Source organism: Fusarium solani, assembly GCF_023522795.1.
Source record: "Fusarium solani strain SB1 chromosome Unknown bctg00000000, whole genome shotgun sequence".
Classification (NCBI taxonomy): Eukaryota; Fungi; Ascomycota; class Sordariomycetes; order Hypocreales; family Nectriaceae; genus Fusarium; species Fusarium solani.
The window spans coordinates 6,095,704-6,114,393 of NW_027072157.1; the positions used below are offsets into that span (position 1 = coordinate 6,095,704).

Here is an 18,690-nt window from a genome sequence, read left to right on the forward strand (position 1 = left end):
ACACAAGCAGGAGAACACACTACACAGCACCAGTTCATCGCATTCCAATCAATCCAGGGCGGGTGCATAAGGGCCCGATCGGTTACCAGGTCCTTGGGACGGACCCCAGCACCGGTCAGCCAAGCGGAGTCCACGTGACCGTTCTGGCTGCAACCAACACCTCAAGCATCAATGCTTTAAGTTATCCATCTAAGTTAAAGAGAGAAAAGCTCCATCAAGTTCTGTTCATCCCACAAGAGTCAATACTTGTCCCCAGTCAACTGGCGATCACAGACGGAAGATGGACTGACAAATGGGTCTCAGACCCCTGAAAATATCGCGTCTTCATTCCGGCGAATAGCGGGGTAATTAATTTAGCTGGCTCCCGTGATGCCTCTCCCTGCCGCCTTCAAAGAACACTTCCCAGCGCACTAGAGAGAGCGGAATCCCCACATCGTCACACCCGAGCTGTCTGTTGCCGAGTCTTTAAAGTCGTCATGTCTAGCCCCAAGTCCGATCAAGACGCCCCAAGGTCGCCTGCGAAGTCGTCGCCGAAGTCCCCGAAGTCGCCAGCCGAGGTGGTCCAATCGTCGTCCCCTGACGATGCCACATCCCACCCGACAAACACGCAGATCCCTTTTGTACGTTGCTTTGACCCCAACTTTGACAGACCGGGGTGTTAATTAAGGTCGATCGATAGAACCAGGATGATGATGGAGAGGATTCCGCTTATGAGGATGATGGAAGGCGAGTCGGGCTTGCTCGTGGCGCGCACCGCTGGCTAACGTTTTGCTAGCATTGTGTCGTCAACCGCGTCTCTTTCGGAAAGCATCTTTGACTACCGCAACCTTCACGGGCGAACGTTTCAGAACTCGAAAACGACCGAATATTGGGGTCCCAACGATGATAGACAAAATAATGGCCTCGACATAGCGCACCATTTCATGGTCATGCTCAAGAACGACCGCCTGTTTGACGCGCCCGTCACTCACATGTCCAAGGTCCTTGACGTGGGCACTGGTACCGGCATCTGGGCTATCGACATGGCAGACGCGTACCCAGAGACCGAGATTATTGGTACTGACATCAGCGCCATCCAGCCCAACTGGGTGCCTCCGAACTGCGCTTTCCACATCGAAGACGCCCAGCTCGAATGGACGTTCCGCCCCGAAAGCTTCGACTTTATCCACATTCGCGCCCTCTACGGCAGCATCAGCGACTGGGGCGAGCTCTACCGCCAGGCGTACGCGGCACTGGCGCCCGGTGGATGGATCGAGAATATGGAGATTAACATCCACATGCACAGCGATCTGCCCGAAATCAGGGACGACCCCGACCACATCTTTAAGCGCTGGGCCAAGGTATTCTGGGAAGCTACGGACAAGATGAACAGGACGCTCCGCATCGCCATGGACGGCACCATGCGCAAGCTCATCACCGCAGCCGGCTTCGAAAAGGTGGTGGAGAAGACTTACCAAGTGCCGTGCGGTGCTTGGAGCAGCGACCCAAAGATGAAGCGGATTGGCGCGTACAACCTGGCGTTTATGGACGAAAGCTTGGAGGGTTTCGCCTTGTTCATTTTGCGGGAGATAATGGGGTGGGAATACGACGAGGTGCAGATGTTTGTCATGGAGATGCGCCGGGCCATACGCGACACCAAGATTCGGCCGTATTACCTCGTGTAAGTGATGCTTTGAGCTCGTTCCTCGCTCCTTAGCTTACCCACTCCACAGGACCAATGTTTACGGACAGAAGCCCGGGACAGCCAAGTAGTCCTCTCTTCTCTGCCCTCTTAGCGGCCTCGGAGATATGCCCACTGTATGGGCTAGGTCTAGACTGCCATTCGTTGCCAAGCGTTGATTTATCACGACATTTACTTTGATTGGCTCTGTTTTTGGATATGAACAGCCCCAGACAGAATGATTTCACCCATATTGAGTATATATGTAGATTGGGGATAATATTACGGGAATGTCGATACCCTCCTTTCAACTGGGACAATAAAAAGGAATAAACGTTATGGCAAACTGGGACTGACGTGATCAACCTGAAAGAACACTCCGAGCGCTTGACAGTATCCATATCTGAGGGCATCAACAGCATAAATCGAGTTCCATCTCAATCATTATACAATCTTGGATCTTGATAAGAATAGCTTGAGTCCCTCTCTCACTAGGCTTTGGATCTGCCGGCTCGATCCATTGCCTGCACCCACATGTCGGATATGGTAAACAGACCGAGCGAGTTTCGAGCATCCCACGGTTTCGTTGGGTTCACAAGAGCCAGGTCAAAGTGGCGCATCAACTATGTTCAAAGTTAGATATCAACAACAAGAAACTTTCTCCCTTGCTTACCTCGAATATGGTCTTTCCAAGCTCGAGCTGGGCCACTGGCTTGCCTAGACATTGAAACTTGCCGTGTCCAAAGACGAGTTCGCTTGTGCGGATCATGGTCGCCAGCTTTTCGGGGTCTGCGTTCAGCCAGCGTTCGGGTCTAAACACTTTTGCGTCCTCGCCGTAGACTTCTTTGCTGTGGTGTATTCCGTGACCCGAGTATCCAATAGAGACGCTCCCTGGTAGGAAGATGCTTTCGCCGTTGACGGTTACAGTGTCGCCGTTGGGCGGTGTGTCACGAGAGAAGATGTTGACTGCTGGGGGCCACATTCTTAAGGCTTCGCGAATGACAGCTTGGAGGTATGGCAGTTGCTTGGACTCGGAGATGGGAATGATACCCTCGCCAACTTGGCCTGATTGGACTGCGCTGTCGACTTCCTTCTGTAGCTTTGAGTATATGCGTGGGTTCGTCATGATGTAGAGGAGAGCTCCACGGATGCCCGTGGACGTGGTATCAGCACCGGCAACGAGCTGTTCAAGAGCTTCTGAGCGTAACTCGGCGCCTGATAGGCCGTGACGGATGAAGGATGCCAGCATATCAGAGCGTTTATCAGTGGGGTTCGCAGCACGCTCGTCAACACAGCGGAAGCAAGCGTTCATCATCTTTCCAAATCCTGTGTTATCCTTTGGAGAGGGCGCAATGTAGGCGCCGATGATGGGAGCATGAGCAAGCCAGCTAATGCCCAGCGCAAGAGCAAAGTTTCCGGCTGCGAGACCTTCTTCGCTTGACTGGAGATATCCGTCAACGTCAGAGTCGCTGCGCAGCATGCCGAATTCTTTGCCGAAGCTGATGCTGCTTATGGCGTCGAGGGTCAAGTACTGGATCTTTTGGGCAAGGTCTACAGGGACGATGAGGTCTTGAGTTGAGAGGTACTTGGAGCGGATGAGGTCGATTAGCTCCTGAACACGGAGGTCGATGGACTTTTCGAGCTCCAAATTCTCCCGCCCAGAGTACTAGCGATGTTAGTCGGCGCTGGATGAGTAGCCACGAAAGTTAACATACCCCAGGGGCCATCTGTTTTCTTCGCTGGTCATGCTTGTCGTTGTCGGTCTGACTAAAGACGTTGTCTTTTCGATATTCGATACGACAAGCGTTATAGTACCAGTCAGACCGTTTGTAGCCGGGCTTGTTGTTGACATGCATCCAGACCTCGGGGGACGAAGTGATGAGGACAGTGGGCGCAACTCTCGCGATGGGGCCTGGAAGTGTGAGTGAGTTTCATCACATCAAGAAACAAGGCTTAGCAAGCCAAAGAAGAAATATCTCACCGTATATGTGATTCGCCTCTTCATACCATTCATGGCAACGGTTTTGAAGCATGGCCTTGCTATGGGGCCAATCGGTGAAGCCAGTCCATCTCGGGCCACCGAACTGCTTGAGTTTATTGTAGATGACCAACTTTCGGGCAATGAAGAGACCCAAGCAGCCCAACAAAAGCGGCACTAAGTTGTCTAAAAGGACTGCTACCACGGCCATTGTGGCGAGCTGCGATGAGGACTCGAAATTGCAAAGATGCAGAGGAGTGGATGCAGCGACGATCGCAGAGGAGAGATGAGTGTCTGCCCCTGGAGCAGGCTGGCCACCAGAAGCACGACGGTGACCCAAGAGGAGAAGTGGATGGAAGAAGGATTGGATTTGTCAACGACCGCGCAATGATAGAACCTTCAGCGGGCCGGCCCGTCTGATGTGGGGGATGAGCGGAATCCAGGTGGATAAATAGCCGAGATGAGGAGGGGAACTTTCAGTTCGTGCTACTGCACTGCGCCTCCGTGGCATCGATAGCACATGCGAGATATGGAATAGGCGGAGCAGGGATAATCTGCTTCTCCATTAAATGCTTAGTTTCACGCGAGAGTAATTGGCTCCTTGGGTTTGCTAGTCTGCTTTCTTGTGCGTGGCTGGCGTCTTGACTTGGCTAGATCGTCCCGAGGACTTCCTTGACCGGTTTTGTACAACCTTGCTTGTGACTGGCGGTCGACTTGTGACGAACCGTTTTTCTTCGATCTGAGCCATGTCCAACGTCAATCGTCCGATCGTCCGATCGTCACATCTGGAGCATGACACGGCAGAGGTTACAGTCTTGCGACATTCATGGTGGGGTATAATGAAGATTTCACTAATTTTGCCGGTCCTCCGAGTGTTATGCCTCAACTGTACTAGCCTCAATGCCATGCTTGAGCAGCTCTTTCGTTTTGGAGATGCATGACCGAGGTAATAAGTCCACGTAGCTCTGCTCATGGTTGTTCACATTTGTGAGTCCATAGAAGATGGAGACCAACTCTTGCAAACATTGATGAAAAGACTCGTGCTTAGAAGAGTTGTCGTAGAGAAATTCGGCACAGATGAATAATGGAATTGGCATCAAGGGGTGAATCTGGATATGGATGTTGGTAGAGGCCCAGATGTGACGTTTTGGTGTAGCTTACCTTGGAGAAATGTAATTCGCTCATGGCTTTGGCGAGGCTGACGATGTTTTTGATGGCAGCTACAGCGCGACTCTGGATCTCGAGATACCCGGAGTTAGAATTTTCCAAGGTCGAGCAGTTGGCCGTGGACTCGGTGATGCCCTTGCAATGGTACACGACCGTGGCCTGGCTGAGGATGTTGGCAAACAACAGGAGCGGATCATGCGCCTCAATGGGAGATGGGTAGCGTTCAGATAATGCTTCAAGCCTGGTTGTGAGGATATGGTCAAGCCATTGGCGTTGCTGCTCCCATTCCGAACCCAGATCGCCGTAAGCTTTTGATACTTTGTCTTGATGATCGTGGAGCAGGCTGCGACCGCAGATGGTGGCTAAGATGAGACATTCGTTGAATGGTGAAGATGCGCTCATACTAGACTCGGTCATGGCTTCTGATAAGAAACTGCCGAGTGCGAATTGACCGCTCTGGAACTTGCTTTCTGGGGCCGGTAGACGAGTGCAGATCTGCAAGACTGTCAGCTCATCAGCATCTCATGGAAAGGTGCACTTACCACATGCTCGTTCAAAGTAATGGGCCAGTCGTTTCGTACACTGAAAAGATGGTCAAGGAAGTAAGCCATCCAGAAGACGCGTCGTTTTTCCTCAGTCTCGATGAATGTGTCGGTTTCTGGTGGAGGAGTGAGGTTATTCTTGGCCGGCATATCAAGCTTATGAAAATGAAAGGCTTGGACTAAGCGAAAGGCTCGACCAGCGCTCATCCATGCTTCTTGGTGATATGTACGCATCGACTCGTAAATAGCAATCAGCACCCATGCTTGCACGAGTTCTGTGTCGTGACTATGGGAATCTTTGCTCTCCAGGCTGAGAGACTCCAACATCTGCTTAGCAGTTTGGTAAAGTGATCCCGTCAGATGGGTAAATTGGGTCGAGAGAAGAGATGCTAGTGCCCATATAGCATGTTGAAGACAAAGGCGTGACGGGGTCTTGGGAGTAGTCTTGGACCAAGATAAGTATCGTCTCTGATGGAGAATGGGTATAGACAGATGCACACGGTCGAAATAGAGTTGATCCCTGTAAAGGTCAATAAGGCCCTATAAAAGCAGCTTTTTAAGGAACTATCATACAGTTCAGCGTGCATCATGCTCGTAATCTGTGGATAATTGGAAGAGGTCAGAGACAGCATTGAAGCCGACGTCAACTCAGCCAAGTGGCTAGTAAAGGCCTCGGCATTTTCAGTCGTCTCTGGCAGCCAGAACGGGATATCGTTATTCAGGAGTTCATCCGAAAGTCCTGTGGACGGTGTCGGCAATATCATGTCGTAGAGGCCTTCTGAATTAGACTCTCGTGGTTGTTCCACCTGCTGCTGTTCGGTGCCAACATGACTCTGTAGGAGAGCCTCAAGCTCCGATACTCGATCTTTCAAGGCCTTTATGTAGCCTTTCTTTGGCCCTCGTGTACCGCGCTGCGTCGTCTGACATATCAACCCAGACTCTTGACAGACGCGGCATGCGGGCTGCTGTCCGTCACATCGCTGTTTGCGACGGCGACACTCATCGCACGCCGTACCGAGGCGCGGCAGTGCGCGAGCCGAGACTGAGTGTGACATGGAATTTGGCTCGATGCGTGGTTAGAATGTGAAGTCGGGGGAAATCTGACCCTCATCTGGGCTTACGAATGTGCTGGCCAGTAATCTCCGTTATGTCCGCCTGCAGGGCCACGACTCATGATAAGATTAATAAGCTCTTTGAAGTGTACTGAAGACCAATACATATTCAAATGGGGAGAGGAAATGATCGACAACATATATGGCAGTGTTTCAATCATTGAACTGGCAATGGACGACCCATTCCCTCCAAGGCACGACAATGAATTGGTCATGATGAGGTTTGCTGCTAGACCAGAGCACTTCAGAAGTATAATTAAATGGAAATAATGTCAATTTATCTTTGAAAAGGATTCGCATGAAACTAGTTCCCTTCTCTTCTCTCATATCTCCCTGTCCGTCTCGCAACTTTCAAACGACGGACTTTACCCTTCTCTGGAGACGCAACAACCATTCTCCACTCACTTCATCGGCCATGTTAGTCGGGCTGTCTTCGCGCTTGGTACGGCTGGATCTTGGGCTGGGCGAGCTTCTCATCCATTCACCGACTTTCTCCTGAGGCTCCTCAAAGATGATCTTTCCGACGACCGGGTCACTCTCTATCTTGTGTTGATCCACAAACTCCTGAGCCTCCTCTCTCGACTTGAACGACTTGTGTATCGCGCCACTGTAGCCGTGTACTTGGGGTTTCGTCTCTCTATACAAACTCGTTAGTTCGAGGTCCACGCAGCTGATTTTATCAGGCAACTTACTCCCAAGTTGCGAAAACTCCCGTGGTTCTACCAATAGCGACGGCATAGAACTTCATTCTCGTTGAAGTAACTTTCTGCTGAGAGTTGGGGCGGATCGTCGAAGAAGTAAAAGGCAGTCGGGAAATTCCAAGCTGGAATAGGCTGAGGGATGAGTGTCCGATATGTGGAAGCCAGAGTGGGATGGGCTGCTGTATTTATTCTTGAATCGACTTGGACCGCTGCGGAATCATCTTTCCTCTGTTAGGTGTGGTTGAGGCGGGAGGCCGGCTATTGACGTGTTGGCTTCCATTTCGGCTGACGTGCAGATGCTAGAGGCCGGCCGTCTTCGCCCACCAAGCCAATGGGACGAAGCTTGGCTACATGGTGAAGATACCAATGGACCTATCAGGAGTTAAACCTGACCTCCATTATGTCTCTGGATTTACAGATAGCTGACTTTAGCATCTGCGTTGATACTGAACGCAATGGCGCGTTTGAGATGAGCGATTGAGTCCAAGCGGGGGATTATCTGGTACCTTGTCCAGGACAATTGATCAATGCAGTGATAATCTAACCAAATATTGCATTTCAGTGTGATTAATATGCAATAATAATCAGATCAATATCTTCGATCTTAGGTGTGCACGAGCAGCAGCTTTCGTTGGCTCATGATGGCCTTCCTTTGTTTCGGCTTGGCTCAGGGTGATCAGTTGGAGATTGACGAGGACGGTGGAGTACGTCTTACCAGCTGAAGTCTGTCAGTATTGAGTTTTATCAACAGCAGCTGCATTTTTGCCTTCCATACGCTGAGGATTAAAGGTGGCATGGAAGCCGCCGAGCCGGGCCGCCAAGGGGCTTTCAACGTCGAGGCCTCCCACTCATCATCCGACTCGGCCTTGTCATAGCCGTTGACATTACCAGACTGGTTTGTTCCCGGGCGGGCAATTTCTCCGCAGACGATGTAATGCGCCATGCCATCATGAACCCCGTCGCGCCAAATCTAGCAAAGACGTCTGATAAGCTCTCGGAGATGGCAGCAATAAACGCATCAGACTTGGTTGATATTACCTCGTGGCGTCGTCTGAAGACCTCAGTTGCGCCCCACAAAGATGTCATTACCCCTCGAATTCCCTTTGTTGTTGAGTCTATGAGGCAATCTGTTCTCATCTCAACCACCAGGTTCTAGGTATAAATCCCCTGCTTTTTCCAGTTGCTTAGATATGGTCTGTAAACTCGCATGAAAGAATCTTCTGATAAAAAAACACCACCGCATTCCATCTCCCGGCTCCGCACAAAGATAATAGCTCTCATCATGGTGCTCACCCTTGGTATCGTCCTCCTCGCGTACGCTGCATTCTGCGGGGCCAAGGACACAGCCCCGTCTGAAGCCCAGAGGCTCGCCGTCATCTTTGAAAAGAGCAAGATCACCGACACTGTTCTCACGACTGTCTATGACATTGAGGAGAACGACAAGAAGTTTCACTGCGCGGCTTGCAGCAACAAGCTTACGATCTCGGATCTCAAGCTCGATGTTGAGTTCAACGTTGATGACTACGGTCATGGAACGCTCCGTGTGAGCGAGTCTGAGTTCGTCGTTGATGCGACCTCCAAGGGTATCAGCGGTATCAGCTGTTCGACGAGCTATAGCAAGTCTCATGTCAGGGCCGAGTGCGTGCTGCCGCTTGACTCTCACCACAAGCCTCTTGGCCGTCCTTTCCGGCCTCATGATGCGGTGGATCATCTTTACCACCCTCACCGTCCTCACCACCTTGAACGCCCTCATCATCCCCATCACCCTCACTTTCGTTACAGGGTAGGACCTCAACTGACGGATAAATTGCCAAAATATACTGGATATGTCCCCATCCGTAAGTGCAAAGTCTTGGAAATATGGACGTAGAACTAATGATGTATATAGACCAGCAAGTTGAGCGACCGTACCCAGTGAAGCCTGACCCCATTCCCCATCCGGTGGAAGACAGCGAGGACACCCGGCCATATTCCCACCGACCCGGGTACGCATCTTCCCAACCCTATACAAGACTGAAGCATGCTAACTGTGATGTAGACGGGGAAGCTCGGAGCCGCCCAAGACGTATTCTACCATCTCCAAGAGAGGAGAAATGCCATGTGAGTGGGCTCGGCCGTGCGGGAAGGTCTAAACGTGTGGAAACCCAGGCCTAACTATGTGGTTCAAGGGGGAGGGTGCGAAGTGAACAAGTACGCGGACAGGAACAAGACGCTCCCCCACTGGAACTGTTGAATTGGCCGCCGATGGTGCCTCTGGAGAGGGGGGTCTCTTTGTTTGCCTGATCGGTTGGTGCACCCGTTGTTGGTTGAGATGATAGGTAACACCACTCAAGGTCTGCATGACTCTTGAGTCGATACGGACGAAACAGGAATTGATTGGCCTTGTCTTGACTAGATTATTTTCTCGTTCTCTCCCTGCTTAATCTCCACGGAAATTACTCTATGACCTGATGGAATAGGTAATAGCTCCGGTCGGCCGCAGCTCAAGTGGCTTAATAGAGGGTTGCCTATCCCCTCTTCATACCAAGAGGAAAGAAACGAGCAAGATGTGGATGACTCAATCAAAAACCACAGGTCACTTCTTTGTTGCCCATGAAATTAGCTGTACTCTGGAAGCGGATTGCGTTCTCAATTCTTGAGGCCTCTTGAGGCCATTAAGCTCAACATGGGACGTCAGTCAGCCTTTGGCTTGCGCCCACAAGGCAAAACCTGGTCTACTTGTTTACACTCTGACGTAAAGCCGCGGCAACCGCATCTGCCGCCCTACTTGGAGCCTGTAGCCTTCAGGTAAGTGATGCAAGGCGTTGCTGACTGCCGGCCACGTCCGCGGCTGGCAATACCCAAAGTGCATGGTATTGACAGACGAGGTTCTATGGGGTCAAGAATTTGGTGGTAATTGGTGGTAATTAGTGAACTGGTAGGGCTGACAACCGAACCGAGATGCTGGCTGATCGGCGTTGATCCAGGGAGACCTGGGGTCTGGGCTGGTCTCTCGGTAGGTGCGATTCTTGGCATTCTTGGCGTGCTTCTTTGGGTTGCTCTTGAATCAGTCATTTCTCAGAAGAGAATGAATAGTCAGTCACAACTTCATGGTGGGTAAGATTCTGCGAGAGGCATCTTGTGACGACAATTGAGTGAGCACTTTACCTGTTTGAATTCTGTGCGTGATATCTGGGGAACCTTTCAGCTTGGGTCTTTGCATGTGTGCGTCTATCTGTCTCAGAACTGCAAGGCTCGCTTTTGCACTTCCAAGCGAGGCTCGTTCCTGGGAGCCTCGTTCCGAGGTGACAGCTTCTCGCAAGGCTCTTCCCAAATAGCCTCTCGCCTATTGTTACTCCTCTGAGAGTTTCCTTGACAAAATCCTTGGTCGGAGGCGCGGGTCTCCTCCGTGCCGCTTCAAGAGGCCCACTCGGGTTCGAGACCTGGTGAGCAAAGCCCTCTCAGTTCACGCAACTCTAGACCTGGTTTGGCTGTAGCCTGTCTGACAAGGGTAAATAAACATTGATGCTAGCCGCATAAGCTTAAACGAATTACCGGGCGTCTGAGAGGTCCTGGGCCCCAGCGCTGAGACGGGTTGTGTACCAGCTTGCCATAACCGCGACAGCCCTTGGATGGCCTAGAATCTCTGAAGGCTGCCTCGCCTAGAGAGACACTGTGCGGTCTAGTCCATAGTGCAAGGTTGACTTGGGCATGCCAAGGCCTCTCCCTTCAGCCGTCTTTCAAGCATCCGTCAAAAAGCGGCGATGTGGCTTTCTAGTCGGCGACCTACAAGTGGCGTGGCTTGCTTTGGCTACTGGACTAGCGATAACCTGCATCTCCGTGGCGTCCACCACAACAAAGAGGCAACCCAACCATGGCGTCGCAAAGCCCCCCGCGGCATGTCCAGCCTTCTTGCGTCGTTCTCGTTGTGGTTTATGCCCCCGGCGAGGTTGGGAGACATGCTTTGCAAAGCATTGAATCCCAGTGGAGCAGAGGTGGATGAATGAACAGCTGACAAGGCTATTATTGGGCCCTAGAAGCAAACGCTGAGGCCGTCTCTCACCGATCCTTCAGCCCTAGACGCTGGGGGGACCCGCCCATTGGCATGGTGGCTGCCGTGCTACCGCTCCAAAGTTGGCACTAAGGGTGTGTTGCCTCAGCTCGCATCATGGGCCTTTCAGCTCTAAGCCTCAAAACCTCGCCTACTGAGACGACAACTCATAGGGCGGGGTTGCCGTTGCTAGGAAAAGTTGGGGAGAAGAGGTATATATAGAGACGAGGTCCAGCCCTGACTGGTGATAGGTAACAGCTCCTGACAAAACATCTACGGTTCGCTCTTTGATCTCTGGCAATTCCTTAAGCCATCCCCAGAACGCACAAGTCAACACCATGCGTCCCTCAAGCGGCCTTATCTTGGGCCTTCTCGCCGTCAAGGGCCTAGCCCAGACGGCAGCCGACACAGGAGCCCCAGCTCCAGATATCGTCACACGCGATGACACCGGAAGCGGAGAGACTGGCGGCGACGCTGGCGGCGACGTCCCCGCCAACACAGAACCTGAACCCGAGCCTGAGCAGCCAACACAAAGTGAGCCACTACCTGATGATACGCCGCCTGAAGTGTCGCCAACGGCAGCCGAGGAAGATCCGGAAGTGCCTTCTGGGGAACCAGAACCAGAACCAGAAGTGCCCGGCGGGGCTCGTGAAGGACCCTCTGAGTCTGCTCCCGAAGTTCCTTCTGAAACTCCCTCGGAAGCTCCAGAAGTTCCGTCCGAAGCTGCTCCGGAGGGGCCCGCGGAAACCCCGTCAGAAACTCCAGGTGAGCCTTCCGAGGCTCCAGCGGACCTGACGACGACAGCCGCGGAGCCTGAGACACAGGCACCTACTACCCAGGCGCCTGGTACACAGACACCTGAGGCTCGGCCGCCTGCCGATTATGATGGAACAGTTACGCTAACCCCGGCCGTTACAACACCAACAGACGATGAAAAGCCCGCCCCTACAGGATCCTCCGATGGCGAAGACACTGAGCCCACCGGTGATACTGAGCCCGAGCCGACCGTCGAGACGGGGGATGGCGACGACGACACCCCTGAAGAAACTGGAGGATCAGGAGAGACCGAGACACCTGAAGAGACACCTCAAGAGTCACCTCAAGAGACACCTCAAGAGACTGGAGGTTCCGATACCGAGACGCCCGAGCCTACGAATACCGAAGATGTCGAACACAAGACGGTCGAGACCACAGAAGAGCCTACTGGTGCTGCCACCAACCCCTCGTACCAGAGCCCGGACGCCACGACAGGCAACGATGATGATGGTGAAGCTACTGCGACGGACGATGACAAGCCTGAGGAGACCGATGGCAGCGAGACCACGGGGACGGGCGATGATGATACCCCGGCCACCACGGGTAGCAGTGATGATGATGACGCCGAGGAGACCGCCGTAGCGTCGAAAACTGTTGGCGGTTCTGGAGACAAGACTTCGTTCACGACCGTTGCTACTGCTGCTGCGACAAACAAGTCCATCGACCTTCCTCTTGACAACGCCAAGCCTGGTGAGAACGCCAAGTTCAGCACGGTCGATGGAAAGAAGGCCATGTAAGTCTCATCCCCTATGTCACTCCCGCATTTGACTAACAAAAGCAGTGTCCTCTCCCCCAAAGCCAACTCCAAGGCCGACTGCACCATCAACGTCGAGTCACCCCTCGAGATCCCCAAGGACGACTACGTCCGCGTTGTCGCCTCGGTCAAGGTGCAGAAGCCCGCGGGCTCCAGCTCTGACAAGACCGAGGTCAACCAGGTGGTCAAGGGGTGCATCTTCAAGATGATTGTGGACGGCTCGGACGTGTACAACTCGGAGCTGCAGGAGACAGACGGCAAGTTCCAGGATCTTACTAGCAACAGCTTCCAGACGAGCAACAACAAGCCCAAGATTGACATGGTGCAGGAGTGTGGTGAGCAGCCTGTTGAGTTGACTGTTGCCCAGGCTAGGATTTCGGATATTGGATCTGGATCTTCGGGAAGCCGGGGTGGTTCTGGTGGTAGTGGTGGCAGTGGTGGAAGCTCTGGTGATGATGAAGATGGTGATAACAAGGAAGGGGGCTCTGGTGGTTCTGGTGGTTCTGGTGGCTCTGGATCAGGGTCTGGTGGCTCTGACTCCGGCTCCGATTCAGGTTCCGGTGGCTCTGGCTCTGGTTCAGGCTCCGGCTCTGGATCGGGCTCTGGCTCTGATTCCGGCTCTGGCTCCGGCAGCGACTCGGGTTCCGGTTCCGACTCGGGTTCCGGAGGCTCGGGCTCGGGCTCAGGTGATGGCGGCAGCAGCACCACTCCCGCCAATACGGCCGGCCACGGTTCCATCATCAACATGGCCCTGGTCTACGCCTTGCCCCTCGTCTTGGCTGCTCTGTTTTAATGTTGGGTTGCATATGATGGTTTGGACTGGTAATCTGAGGCGCACTGTACATGCCTCCATGCATTAGTCTATACAGTACGATGATATGGCTGCGATGGCTACGATGGCTTATGGATAGGATTAATGGATATGCTGGATTTTGCTGAGTAAACAATCCCCAAGTGAAATACGAGCGAATTCGGGTAAACAGGGTGATGTTCCGTTCAAACCGCCTCAACAACTGTCTGCCTCTACGAGTCATGCTGGAAAAGAGTGAACGTTAAAGCAATTTCTAACGGTTCTGATGCCTGAACCTACTTTCCACCCAACAAGGATCTTCCTAGTCCTAGATCTGACCGCCCGAGATCTTGCTGCCTGAAGGAGCTCAGCCCACCCGGTTGCTGGGGGACAGGAGCTCAGCTGGGAGCTCCCACCCAAGCCGCCCGACGGGAGCTGGCTGCAGATCTAAGCCGCGCTAGACACGTGTATGGTTGAAGTGGCGCCGTCTTAGTGGTGTTGAAAATGGCTCTGCCTTGGGTAGTACAGCAGACGAGAGTTGGCGTTTCAAACAGGGTGGTGGTGGCGTGCATGGGGTGTGACACCGAGCTTGATAGTGTAGGACAAGAATAGCCTGAGCAGTTTGGTTGGCCAGGCTTCACTCGAAGAATAGGCGCGTATTCTGTCGACTTGTTTCAAGGCTGTGGCACTGCCTAACGTTAGGAAACTCGCGGTGAAGCCATCGTGAGGAGGCATTACGAGTTGGACCAGCACGTTGATTTCCCCGATATTTACGGTTCCTAGTCATTATTTGATATAAGTACCGCCTGATTTAAAGATAACTTCAATTAATAGAAACCAAATCAGGCCGAAAAAGGTCCCGGCAAACTGTTGTTTGTTTTGATTCTTGGTCTGCGCCTTGCTCAACACCTTCTACGGTTGAGGATTTGTTTCTTAGCTATTTACGGATATGGCATCAGTTATTCTCATTTCCCGGTGATTATCACTACTTGAGCCCGGCAGGCACTATTAGGGCAGAACCCGTGTCTTTCATCGCTGCCTCGTTGATCTCTGGGGTTACGGGTTCACGTGTCAGTGCCCAGACGGTTCATGCAGCAAGCCAATTAACGTCTTGAACCATCACTGAGCCCTAACGTCATTTTTATGGAGTCTCCGGTGTCGTATGAACGACTTATGATTTCCTAGGGCGCGGCAACGCGGCATGGTGAACCTCGTAGGGTAAGCCCAGACTCTTGTTTAATTTAACGGCTGCTTTTAAAATCAATATTTGCATGTCGCTGTCCTATCTATTATCTACATAAGCTATTCGAATTCCTTCTGGGACAAGGCAAGCGCTTCTTCAGCGGAGGACTCGGAAAGGCTATCCCCTATGCTGGGTTCACTCTGCCAAGTACGGACCGTACGACCAAACACGAGCCTCCCCATCGGCAGAGGCAGTGGCGAAGATGCCTCCCCTGGGGCTAACGGCAACCGAATAAATTGTATCCGTATGACCTTGAAGCATGAATTGTGCCATGCCTGTTTTTCTATCCCAGAACTCCAAACTACTATCCCTAAACCCGGAGAGCAGCCCGTTTCCGTCAGGGGTGAATGTAACAGAGTTGAGAATGTTCATGTGACCTTGGAGAGTCTTGATACACTTCACTTCCCATGTGCTTTGAGTTTGAATGGGCATGCCGAGATGCCACAACTTGATAGTTTGGTCGAAGCTGGCTGAGACAAGGGTCTCGCCGTCGGGCGAGAAGGCGACCGAAAGAATAGACTTTCTGTGTCCTTCAGGGCCTTCAAGGCGCGTCAGACGTGCACCTGTGCTGGTTTCCCAGACCGTTATGCTTCCGTCTTCTGACCCTGAAGCGATAAGTTGCATATCGGGTGAAAAGGTGACGGATACGATCATATCTCCAGTGGAGAGGGTACGGGTGTTAGCCCGGGTGTTGACATCCCACAAATGGACAGTCCCATCGCTAGCACCCGAAATAATACTTCTCCCATCAGGAGAGAATTCTATCGCGTGGATCTCCCCCTACGCCCCTCGAGTTGGGCTAAGATTGTACCAGATTCGATGCCCCACAACTGGCCATGTCAGTATTTAGTTAAGTTGAGGCTGGATACAGGCAGGAAATTGACTCACGCAAACCATACCATTATCGCCACCCGTAGCCAGGTAGTGATCATCAGGGCTGAAGGACACGCTGCTTATATATATACTCTGGTCCGTATGGGGAATATTGTGATCCAGGACACGCACCTGCTCACCAGTCTGTATGTCGAAAATTCGGGCTGTGCGGTGACTGCTAGTCGCTATGTGCATGCCATCGTGACTGAACCGCACGCTGGTGACAGGAAAGGAATGTTCAAGTACGTGGACTAGATCGACGTCGAGATCTCGTTGCAGTTGGGGGTCAAAGAGGGCATGCCAATCTTGCCCAACCTTCTTGTAGAGGGTAGGCACGGAATTGAGGTCGATCTCAGCAAGAGAGATGCTAGCGGTAACGTCCCTGACATTATGCGGGGTTGAATGGTAGGCCTTGGACGACTGGCGATTCGCTGGGGAGTCCGCATGCTGCTGCAAAAGCTGGATGATGACCTCATGCCCGCGCTCGGTGGCCAGTGACAGCGGCGTGTGGCCCGCGTTGTCCCTCACTTGGTCGTCGGCTCCTATCTCGAGTAGCATTCTGACGGCGGCCTCGCTTCCGCTCTCGGCGGCATAATGTAGAGGTGACTGCTCGTCCTCATCCCTGCAGTCAAAATCGGCTCCTCTCGAGTAGTATTCTGACGATGGCTTTGTTTCCATTCCAGGCGGCCCAATGCAAAGGCGACCCTCCATACTTATCCCTAGGCTCAGGGTCGACTCCTAAATCTAGTAGCATCCCGACAATGGCTTCGTTTCCATTCCTGATGGCGTAATGTAGAATCGTCCGGTCTAAATCGTCCCTAGACTCGACATCGGCCCCATTATCGATGAGTCGCTTGAAGGTAACCTCATGACCATTCTCGGCGGCCCACGATAGCACCGTCCAGCCACCGCCGTCCCTGCATTTTAACCTTGCCCCCATGGCTTCGATGATCTCATATGGTAAAGCTGGCTGGCTGCCCAAGGCTTTAATAGCAGCATGTCTGATTTTCTCGTCCTGGTCTTCAAGTTGTTTGACCAGGGTTTTCAACGATACTACTTCTGGATCGTCGGTAACATTCCAGTGGGTAAACTTGGAGCTGAACCCTGCTTCCTCGCTGGTGAGTAGCTTGGAGAATTCGGCTGGGTTCTGTCCATAATCTCCAGGTGCAGAAAAGCCGAGGCTGCTTGTCTGCGACCTGGAATGGCTGAGTTTTTCCGCTTGCACTGAGTCGTTGGTTCCTCCCAAGTCCTGATCTTCTTGGGTGTTGGGCAAGATGAAGAGAGCCACATCCTCCATATGCATGGCCAAATGTCCCTGCAACGCCAGAAACGAGAGCTCCTCTCCACACACTAGGCATTCCTCTTTCTCACCATTCATGCCATCATCTTGTTGATCGCAGAGATCCAGAATCACACCCAACTGCGCCGGTGCGATGGATTCTCCATAGTGCGCCTGGACATGTGCTGACATTTCCGTCCTGCTAGAGGATGTCTTGGGGCACTCTTTGCAGACATACTTGCGCCGGTGAATCTGGAGCTCGTGGTATATCCACTCGTGGCGGCTGACGTACAACTTGTCGGGATTCTGGCAGTGTTCGAATGTACAGATGTATGGACGGAGATCACGGAATACATGGCGCCTATGGGTGTGGTTAGTAGGGTCTAACTAATGCGTGATAGGACTCAATATACTTCCACGACTGCCTCCTCTGCATCTCGCTAGAATCGAGGGTAATTCCACAGTACGGACATGGAAAGGTCGCTTTGCCGTCCGTCTTCGGGGGGTCCGGGATAGCGTTGGACCTGCCTTGGCCAACATTCGTGGGAGCGTAGACTGTCCGGGGCCGAGCGTTTGTCTTGGTATCGTGGACATCTGAGACGGCAGCTGTGGAGAAGCTCTGCTTGGACACGGTTGACGTTGGGCCTGCTGGCGGGAACTTGAAGCTCGGCGGTTTGAGGGTGGATGCCTGGCTTCCTAACTCCTCCTTGATTTCTGATGCTTTGACAGGAGGCTTTACCAAGACCGGTAAGGTCTGGGACGAGGTGGCTTTATCCTGCGTGGAAACATACGGATGATCGGCCCAGTGCTGAAGCTGCTCTCGGCGCCTCGTGTTCGCCCTTGCGAGTCGTTGGCAGTACCACAGAATGTCACCGACCTCGTCAGTTGCCAAGCTGTGTCTCTCCTCAGCAGGGGCCTCATTCTCACAGCTGAGGCTCTGCCCGCTCTTGGTCAAGCCGCGCCACTGCAGTATCTTTTCTATGGCGTGACTCTCATCTAACTTGCTGAAGCAAACCATGAGCGGCAGCGTGTCCGATGCGGCTGTGTGTGACTTGGAACTGACAGAGCGAATATATTTGTCTGCTATCCTGGGCCGCTGAAGCAAGGAGGACAGGTCATATAGCGACCGAATCTGATCCGTGATTTGCTGAACGAGCAGACGGATCTTTGGCATCCTGTTACGCCGAGGTTGGTCATCAGCATCTGAACCGGAGTCGGAGCCAGTATCCGAGTCGTCGGCGCTGACGCTGCTGATTGAATCGTGATCTGACCCAATAACGGGGTCGTACTTTTTCTCGGCGATAAATGTTGCTGGAACAGGGTCAGATAAATGTCCCAGTTGCGTTGATCGATCTACTTGCCTTGGCGGAGGAGTCCACCTAGTCGCATGAAAATAGCCTCAACCAAGTCTTTGAGATCATTATCGTGCCTGAGTGTGTCAGCTAGTGAGCCTCGAGCCCTCTCTGGGAGATCTGCTCTCATCTGGTCTCCCCAGATTTTGGCTCTTCCACACTGGTCCGATATCTCGATGAGATCAACCTGCTTCAGCCGCACCACACGACAATTCTCGTCGTGGAGTGCCAACAGGAAAGTCCTGAATAGCCGTATACACTCATTAAATGACTTGGAGAGCGACGGCGTCGTTTCGTTGGCTGGGACGGCCTCCATGGCGGTTGAGTTGAAGAATAATCTGATGGGCAAGCTTCCCACGTCGAATGTCGTAGAATGGCCGTAGCCTCTGGTCT

At 52.7% G+C, this 18,690-nt stretch overlaps 6 protein-coding genes across 6 annotated transcripts; 3 read left to right on the top strand and 3 right to left on the bottom strand.

The window, feature by feature from the left end:
- Nucleotides 1-476: 476 nt before the first annotated feature.
- Nucleotides 477-1,752, top strand: MRS44_001944 (uncharacterized protein; the record flags this gene model as incomplete). The annotated part of the gene is made up of 3 exons (XM_065623884.1): nt 477-655; nt 776-1,660; nt 1,713-1,752. 3 exons carry the CDS (start codon nt 477-479, stop codon nt 1,750-1,752), a joined length of 1,104 nt encoding a protein of 367 aa, XP_065480297.1.
- Nucleotides 1,753-2,151: 399 nt separating this feature from the next.
- Nucleotides 2,152-3,849, bottom strand: MRS44_001945 (uncharacterized protein; the record flags this gene model as incomplete). Its single annotated transcript, XM_046267998.2, has 4 exons — nt 2,152-2,283; nt 2,334-3,326; nt 3,376-3,572; nt 3,642-3,849. The coding sequence occupies 4 exons, from the start codon at nt 3,847-3,849 to the stop codon at nt 2,152-2,154; spliced, it is 1,530 nt and encodes a 509-aa protein (XP_046124815.1).
- Nucleotides 3,850-4,513: 664 nt separating this feature from the next.
- On the bottom strand, nt 4,514-7,207 carry MRS44_001946 (uncharacterized protein; the record flags this gene model as incomplete). The annotated part of the gene is made up of 6 exons (XM_065623885.1): nt 4,514-4,747; nt 4,800-5,300; nt 5,348-5,867; nt 5,921-6,258; nt 6,865-7,096; nt 7,152-7,207. 6 exons carry the CDS (start codon nt 7,205-7,207, stop codon nt 4,514-4,516), a joined length of 1,881 nt encoding a protein of 626 aa, XP_065480298.1.
- Nucleotides 7,208-8,442: 1,235 nt separating this feature from the next.
- Nucleotides 8,443-9,346, top strand: MRS44_001947 (uncharacterized protein; the record flags this gene model as incomplete). Its single annotated transcript, XM_065623886.1, has 4 exons — nt 8,443-8,998; nt 9,049-9,145; nt 9,199-9,260; nt 9,309-9,346. The coding sequence occupies 4 exons, from the start codon at nt 8,443-8,445 to the stop codon at nt 9,344-9,346; spliced, it is 753 nt and encodes a 250-aa protein (XP_065480299.1).
- Nucleotides 9,347-11,528: 2,182 nt separating this feature from the next.
- MRS44_001948 (uncharacterized protein) lies at nt 11,529-13,553 on the top strand (the record flags this gene model as incomplete). The annotated part of the gene is made up of 2 exons (XM_065623887.1): nt 11,529-12,739; nt 12,788-13,553. 2 exons carry the CDS (start codon nt 11,529-11,531, stop codon nt 13,551-13,553), a joined length of 1,977 nt encoding a protein of 658 aa, XP_065480300.1.
- Nucleotides 13,554-14,928: 1,375 nt separating this feature from the next.
- Nucleotides 14,929-18,613, bottom strand: MRS44_001949 (uncharacterized protein; the record flags this gene model as incomplete). Its single annotated transcript, XM_065623888.1, has 6 exons — nt 14,929-15,554; nt 15,605-15,623; nt 15,682-16,288; nt 16,380-17,306; nt 17,359-18,256; nt 18,325-18,613. 6 exons carry the CDS (start codon nt 18,611-18,613, stop codon nt 14,929-14,931), a joined length of 3,366 nt encoding a protein of 1,121 aa, XP_065480301.1.
- Nucleotides 18,614-18,690: the final 77 nt, after the last annotated feature.